This window comes from Scyliorhinus torazame, chromosome 11, assembly GCF_047496885.1.
Source record: "Scyliorhinus torazame isolate Kashiwa2021f chromosome 11, sScyTor2.1, whole genome shotgun sequence".
Classification (NCBI taxonomy): domain Eukaryota; kingdom Metazoa; phylum Chordata; class Chondrichthyes; order Carcharhiniformes; family Scyliorhinidae; genus Scyliorhinus; species Scyliorhinus torazame.
In genome coordinates, this window is record NC_092717.1 from 256,950,684 (window position 1) to 256,975,082 (window position 24,399).

The window sequence follows — 24,399 nt, forward strand, 5'->3', positions numbered from 1 at the left end:
GGAACTTCTTCACCCAAAGGGTTGTGAATCTATGGAATTCCTTGCCCAGTGAAGCAGTAGAGGCTCCTTCATTAAATGTTTTTAAGATAAAGACAGATAGTTTTTTGAAGAATAAAGGGATTAAGGGTTATGGTGTTCGGGCCGGAAAGTGGAGCTGAGTCCACAAAAGATCAGCCATGATCTCATTGAATGGTGGAGCAGGCTCGAGGGGCCAGATGGCCGACTCCTGCTCCTCGTTCTTATGTTCTTATGTTTCAAAGATAAGATTATGAAGAATACTCTCCACTTGCCTGGATGAGCGCAGCTCCAACAACACTCAAGAAGCTCGACACCATCCAGGACAAAGCAGCCCCGCTTGATTGCTCCCCTTCCACAAACATTCAAACCCTCCGCCACCGACGCACAGTAGCAGCCGTGTGTACCGTCTACAAGATGCACTGCAGCAACTCACCAAGTTTCCTCAGACAGCACCTTCCAAACCCACGAGCACCACCATCTAGAAGGACAAGAGCAGCAGATACCTGGGAAGCCCACCACCTGGAGGTTCCCCTCCAACTCACTCACCACCCTGACTGGGAAATATATCGGCCGTTCCTTCACTGTCGCTGGGGCAACATCCTGGAATTCACTCCCTGTGGCACCATCGATAACACACAAGGCGGGACGTATTGAACTCAAGCGAGGCTTTATTGCACAGACTTGTTCCCCAGCAGCTCAGTCACAGAATGCAGCTGCTGGGAGCAAACCGGGTTCTTATACCCCGCCTTTCTGGGTGGAGCCCAGTAGGCGGCAGATCCAATCAGGACCCAGTATCTATCCACCTATAGCCTCTCGGCATCATGGTGTACCGTATTACCCTTAACACATACCACCACATTCACCCCTTGTTAAAAAATAACCCGGCGGGGTGGTGGGTGGTATGGTGGTCGGGGTTTACAGGGTCGGTATTGTGCCTTAACCATTAACTATGTACAATAATGCTGCTTTTACTGGGCCACTGAATTATTTACATTACTTAAACCGATTCGATGAGCCGAGTGGGTGCCCTGGTCGTCCTTTCCGATCGTCTCAGCCCGGGTGGTGGTGGTGCTGGCTCGGGTCCGGTCGACTCTGGGAGCATCGAGCTGACCATCCCTGTTTCCTTACTCCTGGACGGGCCTGGGAGGAGGACCGATCCCCCCGGGAAGGGGGTGGCTGTGGGGTGCACCGGCGGGAGTGAGGGGGTGGTGATTGGTGTTGGGGGGGTGTAGGGAGCTCCGGCAGGCGCCAGGTCCCGCAGAGAGACCGTGTCCTGTCGGCCATCGGGGTATGCCATGTAGGCGTACTGCGGGTTTGCACCAACGGGTCTGATTTGTGCGCCCGCACATGTGTCCCGGGGCTGCTAGCTAGGTCGGAAGTGACGTTCCAGAGGAGGACTTCCTCGGGAAAACAAGGAGGCGCTCGTGAGACGTTTGGTTCGTGGTGGTGCACAGCAGGGACCGGATAGAGGGAAGGGCATCCGGGAGGACTTCCTGCCAGCGGGAAGTTGGGAGACTCCTAGACCGTAGGGCCAGTAGGACGGTCTTCCAGACCGTTCCGTTCTCCCTTTCTACTTGCCCATTCCCCCGGGGGTTGTAACTGGTCGTCCTGCTCGAGACAATGCCTCTGCTGAGTGGCAATTGACGATGTTCGTCGCTCATAAAGGAGGACCCCCTGTCACTATGTATGTAGGCGGGGAACCCGAACAGTGTAAAGATGGTGCAGAGGGCTTTAATGACTGTGGCCACGGTCATGTCGGGGCAGGGGATGGCGAAGGGGAAGCGGGAGTATTCGTCAACAACGTTTAGAAAGTACGTGTTGCGATCGGTGGAGGGGAGGGGGGCTTTGAAATCCAAACTGAGGCGTTCAAAGGGACGGGAAGCCTTTATCAGGTGCGCTCTATCTGGCCTGAAAATATGCGGTTTGCGCTCTGCGCAGATCTGGCAGTTCCTGGTGACTGTTCGGACGTCCTCGACGGAGTAAGGGAGGTTGCGGGCCTTTATAAAGTGGTAGAAACAAGTGACCCCCGGGTGGCAGAGGTCCTCATGGAGGGCTTGTAGACGGTCCACTTGTGCGGTGGCACATGTGCCGCGGGATAGGGCATCGGACGGCTCGTTCAGCTTTCCGGGACGATACAAGATCTCATAATTGAAGGTGGAGAGTTCGATCCTCCACCGCAAGATCTTGTCGTTTTTTATCTTGCCCCGCTGTGCACTATCGAACATGAAAGCCACCGACCGTTGGTCAGTGAGGAGAGTGAATCTCCTGCCGGCCAGGTAATGCCTCCAATGTCGCACAGCTTCTACAATGGCTTGGGCCTCCTTTTCTACTGAGGAGTGGCGAATTTCTGAAGCGTGGAGGGTCCGGGAGAAAAAGGCCACGGGTCTGCCCGCTTGGTTGAGAGTGGCCGCCAGAGCTACGTCGGATGCGTCGCTCTCGACCTGGAAGGGGAGGGACTCGTCGATGGCGCGCATCGTGGCCTTTGCGATATCCACTTTGATGCAGCTGAAGGCCTGGCGGGCCTCTGTCGACAGGGGGAAGGTCGTGGTCTGTATTAGGGGGCGGGCCTTGTCTGCGTACTGGGGGACCCACTGGGCGTAATAAGAAAAGAAGCCCAGGCAGCGTTTCAGGGCTTTGGCACAGTGGGGGAGAGGGAACTCCATGAGGGGGCGCATGCGTTCGGGGTCGGGGCCTATCACTCCATTACGCACTACGTAGCCCAAGATGGCTAGACGGTCGGTGCTAAACACGCATTTTTCCCTATTGTAGGTGAGGTTGAGGGCGTTAGCGGACAGGAGGAATTTGCGGAGGTTGGCGTCGTGGTCCTGCTGGTCGTGGCCGCAGATGGTGATGTTGTCAAGGTACGGGTACGTGGCCCGTAAACCGTGCTGGTCAACCATTCGGTCCATCTCCCGTTGGAAGACCGAGACTCCGTTCGTGACGCCGAATGGAACCCGTAAAAAGTGGTATAGCCGCCCGTCTGCTTCGAAGGCAGTGTACTTGCGGTCACCGGGGCGGATGGGGAGCTGGTGGTAGGCGGACTTGAGGTCCACGGTGGAGAAGACCTTGTACTGTGCAATCCGATTGACCATGTCGGATATGCGGGGAAGAGGGTACGCATCTAGCTGCGTGTACCTATTGATGGTCTGACTATAGTCTACGACCATCCTCTGCTTCTCCCCGGTCTTTACAACTACCACCTGGGCTCTCCAGGGACTATTGCTGGCCTGGATTATGCCTTCCTTCAGCAGCCGCTGGACTTCGGACCTGATAAACGTCCGGTCCTGGGCGCTGTACCGTCTGCTCCTGGTGGCGACGGGTTTGCAATCCGGGGTGAGGTTCGCAAACAAGGAAGGCGGTTCGACCTTGAGTGTCGCGAGGCCGCAGATAGTCAGTGGGGGTATTGGGCCGCCGAATTTGAATGTTAAGCTCTGGAGGTTGCATTGGACGTCCAACCCCAGGAGGGTGGGAGCGCAGAGATGGGGGAGGACATACAGCCGGTAATTTTTGAACTCTCTCCCCTGCACCGTTAGGTTTGTGATGCAGAACCCTTTGATTGCAACGGAGTGGGACCCCGCCGCCAGGAAGATTTTTTTGGGTGCTTGGCCGAATTACAAGGGAACAGCGTCTTACCATGTCCGGGTGAATAAAACTCTCCGTGCTCCCCGAGTCGATCAGACACGGCGTCTCGTGCCCGTTCACCAGCACTTTTGTCGTTGCTGTCTGGAGCGTCCGGGGCCGCGACTGGTCCAGGGTCACCGATGCCAAACGTGGTTGCTGCATCTGGTCATTGTCTTCAGGCAGTGTGGAGCCGTCCACGCTGGGGTCCTTGCCTGTCAGCCAAGATGGCGGCGTCCATGGATCGCACGCTGCCGGGGGTGGACAAAATGGCCGCTCCCATGGATCGCACGTGGCCCGTGGGTAACAAGATGGCGGCGCCCATCCGCCCCGCGTGGCGTCCGGGGTCCAAAATGGCGCCGCCCATTAGCCGCACATGGGTCGCTGGGGGGGGTTGAGTCCGTGGTCCCGTTTCTTCCCCGGAGATAGCGGCGACCCCCCGGGACTGGCACACCGCTGCGTAGTGCCCCTTTTTTGCCACAGCGGTGGCCGAGCGGGCCGGGCAGCGCTGGCGGGGGTGTTTCGGCTGCCCGCAAAAATAGCAGCGGGGCCCCCCCGGGTGGTCTGAGGTTCTGGCCGCGCACGCTTGCGGGGTGTGGGGGGTGCCGGGGAGTCGATCGCGGCGGGGGTCCACGGAGCCCAAGGGGCTGTAGTGCGGTCGGGGGCGTAGGCGTGGGCGTTTTGCAAGGCCACATCGAGGGAGGCCGCAAGGGCCCGTACCTCTGAGTCCGAGAGGGTCTTTTTCTAAAAGTCTCTGGTGAATTTGAGATGATGCCAAACCTGCTACAGAAGCGTCTCTGATCAGGAGGTCCGTGTGCTCATTCGCCGTTACTGCTGGGCAGTTGCAGTTTCTTCCCAGAATCAGGAAAGCACTGTAGAATTCGTCCAGCGATTCCCCGGGGATTTGTCGTCTCGTCGCGAGCTGGTAGCATGCATAGACCTGGTTGACGGGCCGAATGTCGGTCTCTCTCAGCAAGGTGATCGCCGCTTGAAAATCTTCCGCGTCCTCGGTGAGCGAGTAGATCTCGGGACTCACCCTGGAATGTAGGACCTGCATCTTCTGGTCTTCCGTTGGTTTACCGGGGGCCGTTAGGAGGTATCCCTCAAAACACGCCAGCCAGTGCTTAAACGCCGATGTTGCGTTAGCTGCTTGGGGGCCGATTCGCAGGCACTCCGGGGCGATCCGGAGGTCCATATTCCTTTTTAAGTCTGCTCAATAAATTGTGGCACCATCGATCACACACGAGGCGAGACGTAGTGAAATCAATCGAGGCTTTATTGAGCAGACTTGTTCCCCAGCAGCTCAGTCACAGAATGCAGCTGCTGGGAGCAAACCGGGTTCTTATACCCCGCCTTTCTAGGTGGAGCCCAGTAGGCGGCAGATCCAATCAGGACCCAGTATCTATCCACCTATAGCCTCTCGGCATCATGGTGTATCATGTTACCCCTAATACATACCACCACACTCCCCAACAGCACAGTGGGTGTACCTACGCCTCCGGGACTGCAGCGGTTCAGGAAGGCAGCTCACCCCCACCTTCTGAAGGGCAACTGGGGATGGGCAATAAATACTGGCCTAGCCAGCGATGCCCACATCACTTTCATAAATATGAAAGAAATAAAGATTACATAAACTAATGTGGTATTCCCTGAAAGATGTCACTTTAAACAGTGATTTGTTTGATAATTTTAGAAATTTGTAAGGAATTATGGTCTTATGGAATCGATACAGTTGATCAGAGGGAAATGCTATAAATGTTCTCACAGGCCTGTTGTCATAGAATCATCGAATCTGCACTGCAGGACGAGGCCATTCGGCCCATCAAGTCTGCACCGGCCCTCGGAAAGAGCACCCCAATTAAGCCCACGCCTGCACCCTATCCCCGGAACCTAGTAACCCCACCTAAACATTTTGGACACGAAGGGCAATTTATCGTGGCCAATCCACCTAACCTGCACATCTTTGGGCTGTGGGAGGAAACCGGAGCACCCGGAGGAAACCCACGCACACACGGGGAGAACGTGCAGACTCCGCACAGTCACCCAGCGGGGAATCAAACCTGGGACCCTGGAGCTGTGAAGCCACAGTGCTAACCACTGTGCTACCCGTGCTTCCTGCCAAAACGGACAATTTCTCATTTGTCCACATTATTGTCCATTTGCCCCCGCAGTGAACCTGCCCCTTTGTAACCCCCTGATGTCTCGGGGGCCGGTTTAGCCAGACCGGGATGGGGGGGCTGGGTGGTGATGCAGAGCGAGGCCTTCAGTGTGGGTTCAATCCCCTCAGCTACCCCTTCACAATTTACACACTCACCCCTCAGCTACCCCTTCACAATTTACACACTCACCCCTCAGCTACCCCTTCACAATTTACACACTCACCCCTCAGCTACCCCTTCACAATTTACACACTCACCCCTCAGCTACCCCTTCACAATTTACACACTCACCCTCAGTTACCCTTTCACAATTTACACACTCACCACTCAGCTACCCCTTCACAATTTACACACTCACCCCCTCAGCTACCCCTTCACAATTTACACACTCACCCCCTCAGCTACCCCTTCACAATTTACACACTCATCCCCTCATCTACCCCTTCACAATTTACACAACCACCCCCTCATCTACCCCTTCACAATTTACACACTCACCCCCTCAGCTACCCCTTCACAATTTACACAACCACCCCCTCATCTACCCCTTCACAATTTACACACTCACCCCTCAGTTACCCTTTCACAATTTACACACGCACCCCTCAGCTACCCCTTCAAAATTTACACACTCACCCCCTCATCTACCCCTTCACAATTTACACTCACCCACCCAGCTCCCTCCCTCTACAATTTACACACTCGCCTCCTCAGCTACCCATTCACAATTTACACACTCACCCCCTCAGCTAACCCTTCACAATTTACACTCACCCCCTCAGCTACCCCTTCACAATTTACACACGCACCCCTCAGCTACCCCTTCACAATTTGCACACACACACCCAGCTCCCTCCCTTCACAATTTACACACTCACCCCCTCAGCTACCCCCTCACAATTTACACACTCACCCCCTCAGCTACCCCTTCACAATTTGCACACACACACACCCAGCTCCCTCCCTTCACAATTTACACACTCACCCCTCAGCTACCCCTTCACAATTTACACACTCACCAATGCAGCCACCTCCCTTCACAATTTACACAACCACCCCTCAGCTACCCCTTCACAATTTACACACTCACCCCTCAGTTACCCTTTCACAATTTACACACTCATTCCTCAGCTACCCCTTCACAATTTACACACTCACCCCCTCATCTACCCCTTCACAATTTATACATTCACCCACCCAGCTCCCTCCCTCTACAATTTACACACTCGCCCCCTCAGCTACCCCTTCACAATTTACACATTCACACACGCAGCTCCCTCCCTTCACAATTTACACACTAACCCCCTCAGCTACCCCCTCACAATTTACATACTCACCCCCTCAGCTCCCCCTTCACAATTTGCACACACACACACCCAGCTCCCTCCCTTCACAATTTACACACTCACCCCCTCAGCGACCCCTTCACAATTTACACACTCACCCCCTCATCTACCCCTTCACAATTTACACACTCACCACCTCAGCTACCCCTTCACAATTTACACACTCACCCCCTCATCTACCCCTTCACAATTTACACACTCGCCCCCTCAGCTACCCTTCACAATTTACACACTCATCCATGCAGCTCCCTCCTTTCACAATTTACACACTCACCCACTCAGATACCCCTTCACAATTTACACACTCACCCACCCAGCTCCCTCCCTTCACAATTTACACACTCCCCCTCAGCTACCCCTTCACAATTTACACACTCATCCCCTCATCTACCCCTTCACAATTTACACTCACCCCGCAGCTCCCTCCCTTCACAATTTACACTCACCCCCTCAGCTACCCCTTCACAATTTACACACTCACCCCCTCAGCTCCCCCTTCACAATTTACACACTCACCCCATCAGCTACCCCTTCACAATTTACACACTCACCCCCTTAGCTCCCTCCCTTCATAATTTACACACTCAACCCCTCGTCTCCCTCCCTTCACAATTTACACACTCACCCCTTCAGCTCCCTCCCTTCACAATTTACACACACACACCCTCAACTACACCTTCACAATTTACACACTCACCCCTCATCAACTTGTGACCACAATTTACACACTCGCCCCCTCAGCTACTTCCGATTACAATTTACACACTCAGCCCTCAGCAACCTCCTTCATAATTTACACACTCACCCCATATCTACCCCTTCTCAATTAACACTCACCCACTCAGCTCCCTCCCTTCACAATTTACACACTCACCCCATCAGCTACCCCTTCACAATTTACACACTCACCCCCTTAGCTCCCTCCCTTCATAATTTACACACTCACCCCCTCAGCTACCCCTTCACAATTTACACACTCATCCCCTCGGCACTCTCCCTTCACAATTTACACACTCACCCCCTCAGCTACCCCTTCACAATTTACACAGTCACCCCCTCAGCTACCCCTTCGCAATTTACACACTCATCCCCTCGGCACTCTCCCTTCACAATTTACACACTCACCCCCTCCGCTAAAACTTCACAATTTACACACTCACCTCCTCAGCTACTTCCCTTCACAATTTACACACTCACCCCCTCAGCTACCTCCCTTGACAATATTCACACTCACCCCCTCGCCCCCTCCATTCACAGTTTACACACTCACCCACTCAGCTCCCTCCCTTCACAATTTACACACTCACCCCCTCAGCTACCCCTTCACAATTTACACACTCACCCCCTCAGCTACCCCTTCACAATTTACACACCCACCCTCTCAGCTTCCTCCCTTCATAATTTACACACTCGCCCCCTCGGCTCCCTCCCTTCACAATTTACACACTCAGCCCTCAGCTACCTCCTTCACAATTTATACACTCACCCCCTCAGCTCCCTCCCTTCACAATTTACACACTCATCCCCTGAGCTCCCTCCTTTCACAATTTGCCCATTCACCTCTTCAGCTCCCTCCCTTCACAATTTACACACTCACCCCTCAGCTACACCATCACAATTTACACACTCACCCCCTCGGCTCCCTCCCTTCACAATTTACACACACACCCTCTCAGCTACCTCCGTCACAATTTACACACTCACCCCCTCAGCTACCCCTTCACAATTTACACACATCCCCTCGGCACTCTCACTTCACAATTTACACACTCACCCCCTCCGCTAAACCTTCACAATTTACACACTCACCTCCTCAGCTACTTCCCTTCACAATTTACACACTCACCTCCTCAGCCTCCTTCCTTCCTGGTGACTCACCAACTTTACACATGGTCAATCTATCAAATTCGATCCATTTTTAGTCCATCCACCTTCTCCTCTGTCTCCTCTTTCACCACCTCCTGGGGGCAGCATCTTTGTCCTTGGTCAAGACCGATGCCCCAGCGTCCATGTGTAAATCCACATTTTGCTCTGTAATCAGCCACTCCTTCCCAGTCTTTTATTATCTATAATTTGGTAGTAGCCATGATGTGGAGATGCCGGCGTTGGACTGGGGTGAGCACAGTAAGAAGTCTTACAACACCAGGTTAAAGTCAAACAGGTTTGTTTTGAATCACTAGCTTTCGGAGCGCTGCTCCTTCCTCAGGTGAATGAAGAGGTATATCGTCATTCACCTGAGGAAGGAGCAGCGCTCCAAAAGCTAGTGATTCGAAACAAACCTGTTGGACTTTAACCTGGTGTTGTAAAACTTCTTACTATAATTTGATAGAAAGCTTTGGGATTCCATTGGATATTGGCTGCCAGTCTGCCGTCAGGAACCATCACTGCTCGTGTCGCTGTCTTTAGTCTGGTTCTCACCAGCCTGACATTTTCCATAAACTTCCTTTAGCTGCTTCATCTTCCTCCGTCTCTCTCCATCCAGGGAGCTCGGAAATGTTTATCCCGCATGTGGAAATGTTTCTCAATTATACTCAACTCAAACCATCAATTCAAATTCTACCTTCGAACTTTTCCAAATGGTCGGGTAGATTTGTTCTGACCTCATTGAAATTGACCCTTTCCTAATTTCCTCTGGGGAGGCAGTGGCCAGTGGTATTGTCGTTGGACTAATAATCCAGAGACCCAGAGTATCTGGGGACTGAGTTCAAATCCCACCAGGGCTGATGGTGAAATCTGGAATTAAATGTCTAACGGTGACTGTGAAACATTGCCGATTGTCATTAAAAACCCACCTGGGTCACTAATGTCCTTTAGGGAAGGAAATCTGCCGCCCCTACCCGGTCTGGCCTACACGTGACTCCAGACCCAAAGCAATGTGGTGGACTCTGAAATGCCCCCAGGAATGGGCAATAAATGCTGACCCAGCAACGCATACATCCCATGAATGAATAATAAATAAAATGATTATTATTCTTACTCAGAACTCTCCTTTGTCATTTTCCACAGTCAGCCTAAACCTTGATACAATGATCACTGTTTCCTAAATTGTCTACTGTCACTTGATGCACTTGGCCGACCTCAATCCTAAGAACCAGCTCTATCAGTGCCTCTTTCCTCATTGGTCTGGACATTGTGGAATGTATCCTGATCACACACTCGGAACTCTGTCTCTCTCTACCCTTCCTGATCACAGTATCTATCCAGGTTTACCACCAATCTGTAACTTTCTGGAAAATGTATTGCTCTCCCACTATTTGGACACACCCAGAATCTTTCCTTCCAGAAATACATTTTGTCTTTGATCCCTCTGGGAGAACCTCCTTCTCTCCACCCCTCCAGTATTGCTGCCCCTTTCCTTTTCTTTCCTTCCCGATCTTTCTTCAACACTCTCTATATCCAGGAATATTTAATGCCCAGTATGCCCATCCGTGTATGACAACATCCTAAACGCACTCGGCGATCGGAGTCTGCAGCCCACCAACTTTATCCACCATAATGTTCACAGACATGTATTAACTCATCTTCCTCTGACCCAACAGAAACCCTTGCTCTTTCGGACTCTGATGCTATCTCTCTCTCCCAATCCTTTGTCACCCAGGTCCTCCTTTCTGACATTACACACTTTGTCCTTGGCGGCAGAGGTTGCAGGTTTGGAAGGTGCTGTCGAAGGAGCTTTGGAGAGTTGCTGATGGTACCACCTCTGTCACTGTACATCGGGGGTGGAAGGAGTGAGTGTTTCAATTCTTTCCAGGAGTTTGCTCCACAGAATTAACCCCCAAATGGAGCCTGTGCTCCTCGCTGATGATGAGGACGGGGTTTAAATGAAGAGACCTGTTGGGCTGACAGCAGCAAATGTCTTCACACTGGATCCTGGACACTGGATGGAGGTCTCGTCCTCGCCGTGTTCACAATCACTCTCTCCATTGCACAACTTCTCTCTGGCAATACACAAACCGTTTGTACAGGGGAACGTTCCAGGGCCACAGGTCACTGCAACTGCAGAAAGATGCAGAAAACAGTTAAACAGTAAAATCCTGCAGCTGCTGGAAATCTGAAATAAAACAGAAACATTTGGCTGGAAGGGGAGGTGATGGCGTAGTGGGATTGTTGCTGGGCTGGTAACCCAATAACCCAGGGACCTGGGCTCAAATCCCACAACGGCAGGTATTGGAATTTAAATTTAATAAAATATCTGGAATTAAAAGTCTAATGATGATCATTGTCGATTGTCGTAAAAACCCATCTGGTTCACTAATGTCCTTTGGGGAAGGAAATCTGCCGTCCTTACCCGGTCTGGCTCACAGATAGTAAAAGTTTCTACAAATTTATAAAACAAAAAAGAGTGGCTGAGGTAAATATTGGTCCTTTAGAGGATGAGAAGGGAGATTTAATAATGGGAGATGAGGAAATGGCTGAGGAACTGAACAGGTTTTTTGGGTCGGTCTTCACAGTGGAAGACACAAATAACATGCCAAGTGACTGATGGAAATGAGGCTATGACAGGTGAGGACCTTGAGAGGATTGTTATCACTAAGGAGGTAGTGATGGGCAAGCTAATGGGGCTAAAGGTAGACAAGTCTCCTGGACCTGATGGAATGCATCCCAGAGTGCTAAAAGAGATGGCTAGGGAAATTGCAAATGCACTAGTGATAATTTACCAAAATTCACTAGACTCTGGGGTGGTCCCGGCGGATTGGAAATTAGCAAACGTGACACCACTGTTTAAAAAAGGAGGTAGGCAGAAAGCGGGTAATTATAGGCCAGTGAGCTTAACTTCGGTAGTAGGGAAGATGCTGGAATCTATCATCAAGGAAGAAATAGTGAGGCACCTGAATGGAAATTGTCCCATTGGGCAGACGCAGCATGGGTTCATAAAGGGCAGGTCATGCCTAACTAATTTAGTGGAATTTTTTGAGGACATTAACAGTGCGGTAGATAACGGGGAGCCAATGGATGTGGTATATCTGGATTTCCAGAAAGCCTTTGACAAGGTGCCACACAAAAGGTTGCTGCATAAGATAAAGATGCATGGCATTAAGGGGAAAGTAGTAGCATGGATAGAGGATTGGTTAATTAATAGAAAGCAAAGAGTGGGGATTAATGTGTGTTTCTCTGGTTGGCAATCAGTAGCTAGTGGTGTCCCTCAGGAATCAGTGTTGGGCCCACAATTGTTCACAATTTACATAGATGATTTGGAGTTGGGGACCAAGGGCAATGTGTCCAAGTTTGCAGACGACACTAAGATAAGTGGTAAAGCAAAACGTGCAGAGGATACTGGAAGTCTGCAGAGGGATTTGGATAGGTTAAGTGAATGGGCTAGGGTGTGGCAGATGGAATACAATGTTGACAAATGTGAGGTTATCCATTTTGGTAGGAATAACAGCAAAAGGGATTATTATTTAAATGATAAAATATTAAAACATGCTGCTGTGCAGAGAGACCTGGGTGTGCTAGTGCATGAGTCGCAAAAAGTTGGTTTACAGGGACAACAGGTGATTAAGAAGGCAAATTGAATTTTGTCCTTCATTGCTAGAGGGATGGAGTTTAAGACTAGGGAGGTTATGCTGCAATTGTATAAGGTGTTAGTGAGGCCACACCTGGAGTATTGTGTTCAGTTTTGGTCTCCTTACCTGAGAAAGGACGTACTGGCACTGGAGGGTGTGCAGAGGAGATTCACTAGGTTAATCCCAGAGCTGAAGGGGTTGGATTACGAGGAAAGGTTGAGTGGACTGGGACTGTATTCGTTGGAATTTAGAAGGATGCGGGGGGATCTTACAGAAACATAGAAAATTATGAAGGGAACAGATAGGATAGATGCGGGCAGGTTGTTTCCACTGGCGGGTGAAAGCAGAACTAGGGGGCATAGCCTCAAAATAAGGGGAAGTGGATTTAGGACTGAGTTTAGGAGGAACTTCTTCACCCAAAGGGTTGTGAATCGATGGAATTCCTTGCCCAGTGAAGCAGTTGAGGCTCCTTCATTAAACGTTTTTAAGAAAAAGATAGATAGTTTTTTGAAGAATAAAGGGATTAAGGGTTATGGTGTTCGGGCCGGAAAGTGGAGCTGAGTCCACAAAAGATCAGCCATGATCTCAGTGAATGGCGGAGCAGGCTCGAGGGGCCAGATGGCCGACTCCTGCTCCTAGTTCTTATGTGACTCCAGACCTACAGCAATGTGGTTGACTCTGAAATGGCCGAGCGAGACACTCCGTTATATTCAACCGAAAACACAAAACGGAATGAAACCGGACGGTATGAGCTGGCTATGATGGACTGGGAAACAATACTGAAAGGAAGGACAGCGGGCAGGCAATGGCAGCATTCAAGGAACGAATAGGTGAACTCCAAAAGTTGTTTATTCCTCTTTGGTGCCAGAGTAGAAAGGGAACTGAGGCCAAACCCTGGCTTACAGGGAAATTAGAGATAGTATTAGATTCAAAGCAGAGGGATACAAATTAGCAAGAAAAAGCAATAGACCTGAGGCTTGGGAACAGTTTAAAATTCAGCAAAGGCAGACCAAGGGGTTGATTAAGAAGGGAAAATACAATATGAGAGAAAGCTGGTGGGGAACATAAAAACTAACCGTAAAAGTTTCTATGGGTATGTAAAGAGAAAAAGATTGAGAAAAACTAATGTCGGCCCCTTACAGTCAGAGACGGGGGATTCATAACAGGAACAAAGAAATGGCTGAGGAACTAAATTCTTACTTTGTTTCTGTCTTCACAAAGGGGGGAGATTTGTTAGTGCTCTTTGGGGGGGTTTAAACTAATGCAGCAGGGGCATGGGAACCTGGATTGTAGTTTTAGGGTAAGGGAGAATGAGAGTATAGAGGTCAGGAGCTCAGATTTGACGTCGCAGGAGGGGGCCAGTGTTCAGGTAGGTGGTTTGAAGTGTGTCTACTTCAATGCCAGGAGTATACGAAACAAGGTAGGGGAACTGGCAGCATGGGTTGGTACCTGGGACTTCGATGTTGTGGCCATTTCGGAGACATGGATAGAGCAGGGACAGGAATGGATGTTGCAGGTTCCGGGGTTTAGGTGTTTTAGTAAGCTCAGAGAAGGAGGCAAAAGAGGGGGAGGTGTGGCGCTGCTAGTCAAGAGCAGTATTACGGTGGCGGAGAGGATGCGAGATGGGGACTCATCTTCCGAGGTAGTATGGGCTGAGGTTAGAAACATGAAAGGAGAGGTCACACTGTTGGGAGTCTTCTATAGGCCTCCAAATAGTTCTAGGGATGTAGAGGAAAGGATGGCGAGGATGATCCTGGATAAGAGCGAAAGTAACAGGGTAGTTATTATGGGAGACTTTAACTTTCCAAATATTGACTGGAAAATATATAGTTCGAGTACAATAGATGGGTCGTTTTTTGTACAGTGTGTGCAGGAGGGTTTCCTGAAACAATATGTTGACAGGCCAACAAGAGGCGAGGCCACGTTGGATTTGGTTTTGGGTAATGAACCAGGCCAGGTGTTGGATTTGGAGGTAGGAGAGCACTTTGGGGACAGTGACCACAATTCGGTGACGTTTACGTTAATGATGGAAAGGGATAAGTATACACCGCAGGGCAAGAGTTATAGCTGGGGGAAGGGCAATTCTGATGCCATTAGACCTGACTTGGGGGGGATAAGGTGGAGAAGTAGGCTGCAAGTGTTGGGCACACTGGATAAGTGGAGCTTGTTCAAGGATCAGCTACTGCATGTTCTTGATAAGTATGTACCGGTCAGGCAGGGAGGAAGGCGTCGAGCGAGGGAACCGTGGTTTACCAAAGAAGTGGAATCTCTTGTTAAGAGGAAGAAGGAGGCCTATGTGAAGATGAGGTGTGAAGTTTCAGTTGGGGCGATGGATAGTTACAAGGTAGCGAGGAAGGATCTAAAGAGAGAGCTAAGACGAGCAAGGAGGGGACATGAGAAGTATTTGGCAGGAAGGATCAAGGAAAACCCAAAAGCTTTCTATAGGTATGTCAGGAATAAGCGAATGACTAGGGAAAGAGTAGGACCAGTCAAGGACAGGGATGGGAAGTTGTGTGTGGAGTCTGAAGAGATAGGCGAGATACTAAATGAATATTTTTCGTCAGTATTCACTCAGGAAAAAGATAATGTTGTGGAGGAGAATGCTGAGTCCCAGGCTAATAGATTAGATGGCATTGAGGTACGTAGGGAAGAGGTGTTGGCAATTCTGGACAGGCTGAAAATCGATAAGTCCCCGGGTCCTGATGGGATTTATCCTAGGATTCTCTGGGAGGCCAGGGAAGAGATTGCTGGACCATTGGCTTTGATTTTTATGTCATCATTGGCTACAGGAATAGTGCTAGAGGACTGGAGGATAGCAAATGTGGTCCCTTTGTTCAAAAAGGGGAGCAGAGACAACCCCGGCAACTATAGGCCGGTGAGCCTCACGTCTGTAGTGGGTAAAGTCTTGGAGGGGATTATAAGAGACAAGATTTATAATCATCTAGATAGGAATAATATGATCAGGTCAGCATGGCTTTGTGAAGGGTAGGTCATACCTCACAAACCTTATCGAGTTCTTTGAGAAGGTGACTGAACAGGTAGACAAGGGTAGAGCAGTTGATGTGGTGTATATGGATTTCAGCAAAGCGTTTGATAAGGTTCCCCACGGTAGGCTATTGCAGAAAATACGGAGGCTGGGGATTGAGGGTGATTTAGAGATGTGGATCAGAAATTGGCTAGCTGAAAGAAGACAGAGGGTGGTGGTTGCTGGGAAATGTTCAGAATGGAGCTCAGTCACAAGTGGAGTACCACAAGGATCTGTTCTGGGGCCGTTGCTGTTTGTCATTTTTATCAATGACCTAGAGGAAGGCGCAGAAGGGTGGGTGAGTAGATTTGCAGACGATACTAAAGTCGGTGGTGTTGTCGATAGTGTGGAAGGATGTTGCAGGTTACAGAGGGATATAGATAAGCTGCAGAGCTGGGCTGAGAGGTGGCAAATGGAGTTTAATGTAGAGAAGTGTGAGGTGATTCACTTTGGAAGGAATAACAGGAATGCGGAATATTTGGCTAATGGTAAAGTTCTTGAAAGTGTGGGTGAGCAGAGGGATCTAGGTGTCCATGTACATAGATCCCTGAAAGTTGCCACCCAGGTTGATAGGGTTGTGAAGAAGGCCTATGGAGTGTTGGCCTTTATTGGTAGAGGGATTGAGTTCCGGAGTCGGGAGGTCATGTTGCAGCTGTACAGAACTCTGGTACGGCCGCATTTGGAGTATTGCGTACAGTTCTGGTCACCGCATTATAGGAAGGACGTGGAGGCTTTGGAGCGGGTGCAGAGGAGATTTACCAGGATGTTGCCTGGTATGGAGGGAAAATCTTCTGAGGAAAGGCTGATGGACTTGAGGTTGTTTTCGTTGGAGAGAAGAAGGTTAAGAGGAGACTTAATAGAGGCATACAAAATGATCAGGGGGTTGGATAGGGTGGACAGTGAGAGCCTTCTCCCGCGGATGGAAATGGCTGGCACGAGGGGACATAGCTTTAAACTGAGGGGTAATAGATATAGGACAGAGGTCAGAGGTAGCTTCTTTACGCAAAGAGTAGTGAGGCCGTGGAATGCCCTACCTGCTACAGTAGTGAACTCGCCAACATTGAGGGCATTTAAAAGTTTATTGGATAAACATATGGATGATAATGGCATAGTGTAGGTTAGATGGCTTTTGTTTCGGTGCAACATCGTGGGCCGAAGGGCCTGTACTGCGCTGTATTGTTCTATGTAAGACATGAATAATGTACTGGACGTTCGGAGAAACACAAGTTTCAGTGAGGAGCTGAAGGAAATTAGTATCAGTAAAGAAATGGTTTGGGGGAAATTAATGGGATTGAAGGTGGATAAATCTCCAGGGCCTTATAATCTTCATCCCAGAGTATTTCAGGAAGTGGCCCTGGAAATAGTAGATCCATTGGTGGTCATTTTCCAAAATTCTTTGGATTCTGGAATGGTTCCTACAGATTGAGGGGTAGAGAATGTAACCCCACTATTCAGAAAGGGAGGCAGAGAGAAAACAGGGAACGAGAGACCAGTGAGCCTAACGTCGGCAGTGGGGAAGTTGCTGGAATCCATTATCAAGGATTTCACAGCACAGCATTTGGAAAGCAGGGGTGTAATCAGACAGTCAGCATGGATTTACTAAAGGGAAATCACGCTTAACAAATCTACTGCAATTCTTTGAAGATGTAACTAGTAGAGTTGACCAGGGAGAACGGGTGGATGTGGTTTATTTAGACTTTCAGAAGGCTTTCGACAAGATCTCACAGAGCAGATTAATATATAAAGTTAAAGTGCATGGGATTGTGGGTAGAGTCTGGAGATAGACAGCTGGTTAGCAGACAGGCAGTGACTAGTGGGGTACCGCACGGCCCTGTGCTGGGACCCCAACTGTTCACATGATATATTAATGATTTGGATGAGGGAACTAAATGTATTATCTCCAAATTTGTAGATGATACAAAGTTGGGTGGGAGGGTGAGCTGTGAGGAGGATGCAGAGATGCTTCAGTGGGATTTGGACAGGCTGAGTGAGTGGACACATGCAAGGCTGATGCAGTGTAATGTGGATAAACGTGAGGTTACTGCTTCAGTAGCAAAAATAGGAAATCAGATTATTATTTGAATGGGTGTAAATTGAGAGAGGCGGAGACTCAGCGAGACCTTGGTGTCCTCGTGCATCAGTCGCTGAAAGTAAGCGGCAGGTACAGCCGGCAGTAAAGAAGGCAAATGGTATGTTGGCCTTCATAGCGAGAGGATTTGAGTACAGGAATAGAGATGTTTCACTGCAATTGTATAGGGCATTGGTGAGGCCACACCGGGAGTATTGTGGGCAGTTTTGGTGTCCTTATCTGAGGAAGGATGTTCTTGCTGTGGAGGGAGAGCAGCGAAGGTTTACCCGGCTGATTGCTGGGATGTCACATGAGGAGAGTCTAAATTGGTTAGGAATATACTCATTGGAGTTTAGAAGAGTGAGAGGGACTTCCGGGTGCGGCTATGCAGAGCTAGGTCGCATATTCGGCAGCTCCCGCTTGGAACGGACTTTTGGGCTCTTTTACAGGGCCCCCACAGCATTTGTTTGACATTTCCCGGTGTGGGAAGAAGGCTGCAATATTCCCCCGACAGTGTCCCCCAGGAAGGGTATGTCTCTGGGTTGCCAGACACGGCAGAAACAGTAAAAGATTTGGCTGCAACTGCAGGATAAACAGGGCCTCTTCCAGCATGCAGGCGGGGGAAGGGCAAGCTTAAAGCTGCAGGCTGACCTGAGGGCCTGTATCAAAGGTGAATTCTAGCAGCAGAGGGAACAACTGTGAAAAGACCTCATCAAGGCCACTGAAGGGACTTCCGGTTGAGGTGATGCCTAGCTAGCCGCACGCTTCGGCGGCTCCAGCTCCGACGGACCTTCGGGCTCTTTTAAGAGCCCCAACGGGGAATTTTTCGACGACGTGTGGGGTGTGTGAGAAGGGAGTCCCCCACAAACGAAGGAGGAAAAAACCGGCGGCGGCGGCTGCAGCGCGAGGAATCGTCGACCAAAGGGTCAGAAAGAGAGAAGTACAAGATGGCGGCGGAGAAAGCGCAGGCGACATGGGGGCCTGAGCATGAAATTGTGAGACGGTGCGTGGAGCTGCTGAAGAGGGAGGTGCTGACCCCGTTGCTACAGGCAATTGAGGGGCTCAAGGAGACATTAAAGACCCAGGAGACAGAGCTCCGCGTGGTGGAGCAGAAGGTGACCGATATTGAGGACGCGATCCTGGGCCTGGCGGTTAAGACACAGACGCACGAGGCACTTCATAAAAAGTGTACTGAAAGGATCGAAGCCCTAGAAAACGGAGCGCGAAGGAAGAACCTTCGGATACTGGGTCTCCCTGAGGGTGTGGAAGGAGGGGACTGTGGAGCGTACGCAAGTACGATGCTGAGCTCACTGATGGGTGCTGAGGCCCCTACGGGCCACTTGGAGGTGGAGTGGGCAAATCGGATTCCGGCGAGAAGACCAAAAGCGGGAGAACCACCCAGGGCGATAATCGTGCGATTTTACCGCCTTAAGGAGAGAGAAGAGGTCCTGAGATGGGCTAAAAAGGTGCGGAGTAGCAGATGGGAGAATGCAGTGGTACGGGTATACCAGGATTGGAGTGCGGAGGTGGCGAGAAGGAGGGCGAGCTTCAACCGAGCCAAAGAGGTGTTGCATAAAAGGAAGGTGAAGTTCGGGATGCTGCAGCCGGCAAGACTATGGGTCACGTATCAGGAGAGACACCATTATTTCGAGACGGCGGAGGAAGCATGGACCTTCATCAAAGAAGAGAAATTGGATCGGAACTGAGGGACTGATGCTGCAGGAAATGTTATTGTTAATGTTATGGTTCAAGTTAATTGAGAAGTAAATTGGGAAGGGGGGAGACATTGGGGAAATGTGGGCGCCGGTGAGGGGGGAAAGACGGGACATAGTTGGAGAATGGGGAAGGGGAGGGGGAGGGGAAAGGGAGCTGCGCCATAAGAGGCGGGTCAGGTAAAGGGATGTTCCCGCGCCAGAAAGAATAAGGCGGGAAGACAGGCGCAAGGCGGATGGGAGTTCCCCACACATGGGGGCCGAGGAGTGAGCAGGAGTAGCCGGGGTCAGTTGAAGTCAGCTGACTTACGGAAGTAATATGGGGGGAGCAATCATGCTAGAAAGAGATCTAGCGGGGGGGGGGGGGGGGGGGGGCGCGGGGGGCGGGGGAGAGGGGGAGGGGGGACGACAACTGGGTTGCTGCTGCGGAAATCCAAAAGGAAATGGCTAAAGAGTGGGTGGGCGGGGATGGTGTGCGACGCTGGGGGAGCGAGCGGGAGCGCGGAGGCGGGATATGGGACTGGCCTAGAGAAGGTAATGGCTAGTCGACACGGGAGGGGGGCAGGTAGCCTCCTAGTGAGGCTGATCACGTGGAACGTGAGAGGCCTGAACGGACCAATAAAAAGGGCCCGAGCGCTCGCGCATTTGAAAGGACTAAGGGCAGACGTGGTTATGCTCCAAGAGACGCACCTAAAGGTGGCGGACCAAGTTAGGTTAAGGAAAGGATGGGTGGGACAGGTGTTCCACTCAGGACTGGACACAAAGAACAGAGGGGTGGCCATTTTGGTGGGGAAACGGGTAGCATTTGAAGCAAAGAACATCGTAGCAGATAGCGGAGGTAGATATGTAATGGTGAGTGGCAGGCTGGAGGGAATGGAGGTCGTGTTGGTTAATGTGTATGCCCCAAACTGGGACGATGCGGGATTTATGAGACGGATGCTGAGGCGTATACCGGACCTGGAGGTAGGAAACTTGATTTTAGGAGGGGACTTTAATACGGTGCTGGACCCGGGGCTAGATAGATCCAGCTCAAGGACCGGAAGAAGGCCGGCAGCGGCCAAGGTATTTAAGGGGTTTATGGACCAAATGGGGGGAGTGGATCCATGGCGATTTCTTAGACCTAGGGCTAGGGAGTATTCCTTCTTCTCCCATGTCCATAAAGTGTACTCCCGGATAGATTTTTTTGTTCTGGGAAGGTCGTTGATCTCTAGGGTGGAAGAAGCTGAGTACTCAGCCATAGCGGTTTCGGATCATGCCCCACATTGGGTGGACCTGGAATTAGGAGAGGAAAGGGAGCAGAGAGCACTCTGGCGATTAGATGTGGGACTGATGGCGGATGAGGGAGTGTGTGCAAGAGTGCGGGGGTGTATTGAGAGATACCTGGAGGTCAATGACGACGGCGAGGTCCCTGTGGGAGTGGTCTGGGAAGCACTAAAAGCGGTGGTCAGAGGAGAGCTGATCTCCATTGGGGCCCACAAAAGGAAAACAGAGGCCAAGGAAAGGGAAAGACTACTGGGGGAGATTTTAAGGGTGGACAGGGAATTTGCAGAGACCCCGGAGGAGGAATTGTACAGGGAGAGGAGACGACTCCAGACGGAGTTTGACCTTCTGACCACCAGAAAGGTGGAGGTACTGTGGAGGAAGGCACAGGGGAGGAGGTATGAATATGGGGAAAAGGCTAGTCGCCTGTTGGCTCATCAATTGCGAAAGAGGGCAGCAGCGAGGGAGATAGGAGGAATTAGAGATGAAAGGGGAGACACGGTGCGAAGGGCAGGAAAGATAAATGAGGTGTTCAAGACCTTTTATGAGGAACTGTATAGGTCTCAAACCCCAGAGGGAGAGGGGGGGATGCGGCAGTTCCTGGACCAATTGAGGTTCCCGAAAGTGGAGGAGCAGGAGGTGGTAGGCCTGGGGGCACCGATTGAGGTGGACGAGGTTATTAAGGGACTGGGGAGCATGCAAGCAGGGAAGGCCCCGGGGCCAGACGGGTTCCCAGTGGAATATTACAGAAAATATGTGGACTTGTTGGCCCCGTTGATGGCGAGGACGTTCAATGAGGCCAGGGAAGGGGGGACTCTACCCCCGACGATGTCGGAGGCGACGATATCGCTAATTTTGAAGAGGGACAAAGATCCGTTGCAGTGCGGGTCCTATAGACCTATTTCATTATTGAACGTGGACGCCAAATTGCTGGCAAAGGTACTGGCATCGAGGATAGAGGACTGTGTCCCGGGGGTGGTGCACGAAGACCAGACAGGGTTCGTAAAAGGGAGACAACTGAAAGTTAACGTGCGACGACTATTAGGGGTGATAATGATGCCCCCAGTGGAGGGGGAGGCAGAGATAGTGGTGGCAATGGATGCAGAGAAGGCATTTGATAGGGTGGAGTGGGAGTATTTATGGGAAGTGTTAAGGAGGTTTGGGTTTGGGAACGGGTTTATTAGCTGGGTTAGACTTCTTTATGGGGCTCCAACGGCAAGCGTAGTTACAGGTCGACATAGATCGGAGTATTTCCGATTATATAGGGGAACAAGACAGGGATGCCCGCTGTCTCCATTGTTGTTCGCGTTGGCAATTGAACCTCTGGCCATGGCGTTGAGAGACTCCAGGAAATGGAGAGGGGTGATTAGAGGGGGAGAAGAACACCGAGTCTCGTTCTACGCGGATGACCTATTGTTATACGTGTCGGACCCAGCGGGGGGATGATAGAGGTTATGCGAATTTTGAGGGGGTTCGGGGAATTCTCGGGGTATAGGCTAAACATGGGGAAGAGTGAATTATTTGTGATACATCCAGGGGACCAGAGTAGAGAGATAGAAGGCTTACCGCTAAGGAAAGTGGAAAGAAACTTCTGATACCTGGGGATTCAGATCGCTAGGAGCTGCGGAACCTTGCACAGACTTAATCTGACACGGCTGGTAGAACAAATGGAGGAGGACTTCAAGAGGTGGGACATGCAGCCTCTATCGCTGGCGGGCAGGGTGCAAGCAATTAAGATGATGGTCCTCCCGAGGTTCTTATTTGTATTTCAATGTCTCCCTATATTAATCACCAAGACCTTTTTCAATAAAATAGACAGGAGCATCACGAGCTTCGTGTGGGCAGGGAAAGTTCCGAGAGTAAGGAGGGGGTTCCTTCAGCGTAGTAGGGACAGAGGAGGATTGGCACTACCGAACTTGGGCAATTACTATTGGGCCGCCAATGTGGCAATGATACGTAGATGGATGATGGAGGGTGAGGGAGCGGCGTGGAAAAGACTGGAGAGAAAGTCCTGTAAAGGGACGAGTTTAGAGGCGCTGGTGACGGCGCCGCTACCGATCTCACCTAAAAAGTTTACCACGAACCCGGTGGTGGCGGCAACACTGAATATCTGGGGACAGTGGAGGCGACAGAGAGGGGTGCGGGGAGCCCTGGTGGGGTCCCCTATCAGGAACAACCATAGGTTCGCCCCAGGAAGAATGGATGGAGGATTTCAGAGCTGGTACCAGTTGGGAATTAGGAGGGTGGGAGATTTATTTATAGATGGGACTTTTGCGAGCTTGGGAGCATTGGAGGAAAAGTATAAGTTGCCCCGGGGAAATTTCTTGAGATATATGCAGGTGAGGGCGTTTACTAGACAACAGGTGAGGGAATTTCCGTTGCTCCCGACACAGGGGATACAGGACAGGGTGCTTTCAGGGGTGTGGGTCGGAGAGGGCAAGGTGTCAGAGATTTATAGAGAGATGAGGGAAGAGGGGGAGGAGTCGGTGGGCGAACTAAAAGGAAAGTGGGAAGAAGAATTAGGGGAGGAGATAGAGGAGGGTATGTGGGCTGATGCCCTAAGCAGGGTAAATTCCTCTTCCTCGTGCACCAGGCTTAGCCTGATTCAATTTAAGGTGCTACATAGAGCACACATAACGGGAGCAAGATTGAGCAGGTTCTTTGGAGTGGAGGACAAATGTGGGAGGTGTGGCGGGAGCCTGGCAAACCACGCACATATATTTTGGGCGTGCCCGGCACTGGAAGGGTATTGGAAGGGAGTGACGGGAGTGATTTCGCGGGTGGTGAAGGCCCGGGTCAAACCAGGCTGGGGGCTAGCTCTATTTGGAGTTGCGGAAGAGCCGGGAGTGCAGGAGGCGAAAGAGGCCGATGTCGTGGCCTTTGCGTCCCTAGTAGCCCGGCGCAGGATCCTACTCATGTGGAAGGAGGCGAAACCCCCCGGACTGGAGGCCTGGGTAAATGATATGGCGGGGTTCATTAAACTGGAGCAGATAAAGTTTGCCCTGAGAGGATCGGCTCAAGGGTTCACCAGGCGGTGGCAGCCATTTCTCGACTACCTAGGGGAACGTTAGAGGGTAGATAGATGACCAGCAGCAGCAACCCAGGGGGAGGGGGGGGGGGGGGGGTTAGTTTAGTTTAGGTCAAAGATAAAGGGGTTTTGTTACTTGTGTATTGTTAAAAATGTCTGTATGGTTATTGTTGCGTTTGCTTTGTCGGAGGGGAAAAATTGTTGTTTGGGAAAAAAATTTCAATAAAACATATTTAAAAAAAAAGAAGAGTGAGAGGGGATCTCACTTTTATTTTCAGGTTTCTGGGTTACCGTCGGATTTTAAAATTATGTAAAGAACAAGCTGTGGACTGGGCCATTGACTGCCTGAAGAATCTGCTCCAGCGGCTCACGGGCGGCCTCCCCGGGTCTGGGCGGGCGCTGCCGACAGAGTCTCCCGGGCCTGCATCCAGCCGGCTGAATATTGTATATGGTACAGGACACAACCTTCTGTCAGATCAATGTCCATCTTCCCCAAAACTGCACAAGGATCAATTCATTACAAATATTTATCCAAATGATCCTCATGTGCACGGACCCCTACAGTACACAAGGAGGCCATTTGGCCCATTGAGTCAGCTCTGACCCTCTGAACGGGCCCCCTACCTCGGCCGATCCCGGTGGCCCTGCGCACTGATCATGG

General features: G+C 50.9%; 1 protein-coding gene across 1 annotated transcript in view; it reads right to left on the minus strand.

The window, feature by feature from the left end:
- The window catches only part of sspo (SCO-spondin), a 1,206,999-nt gene that overhangs the window by 849,481 nt on the left and 333,119 nt on the right, over positions 1–24,399 (minus strand). Inside the window, 1 exon segment of the mRNA XM_072468611.1 lies at positions 10,973–11,137. Coding sequence (XP_072324712.1) covers positions 10,973–11,137 — 165 coding nt within the window.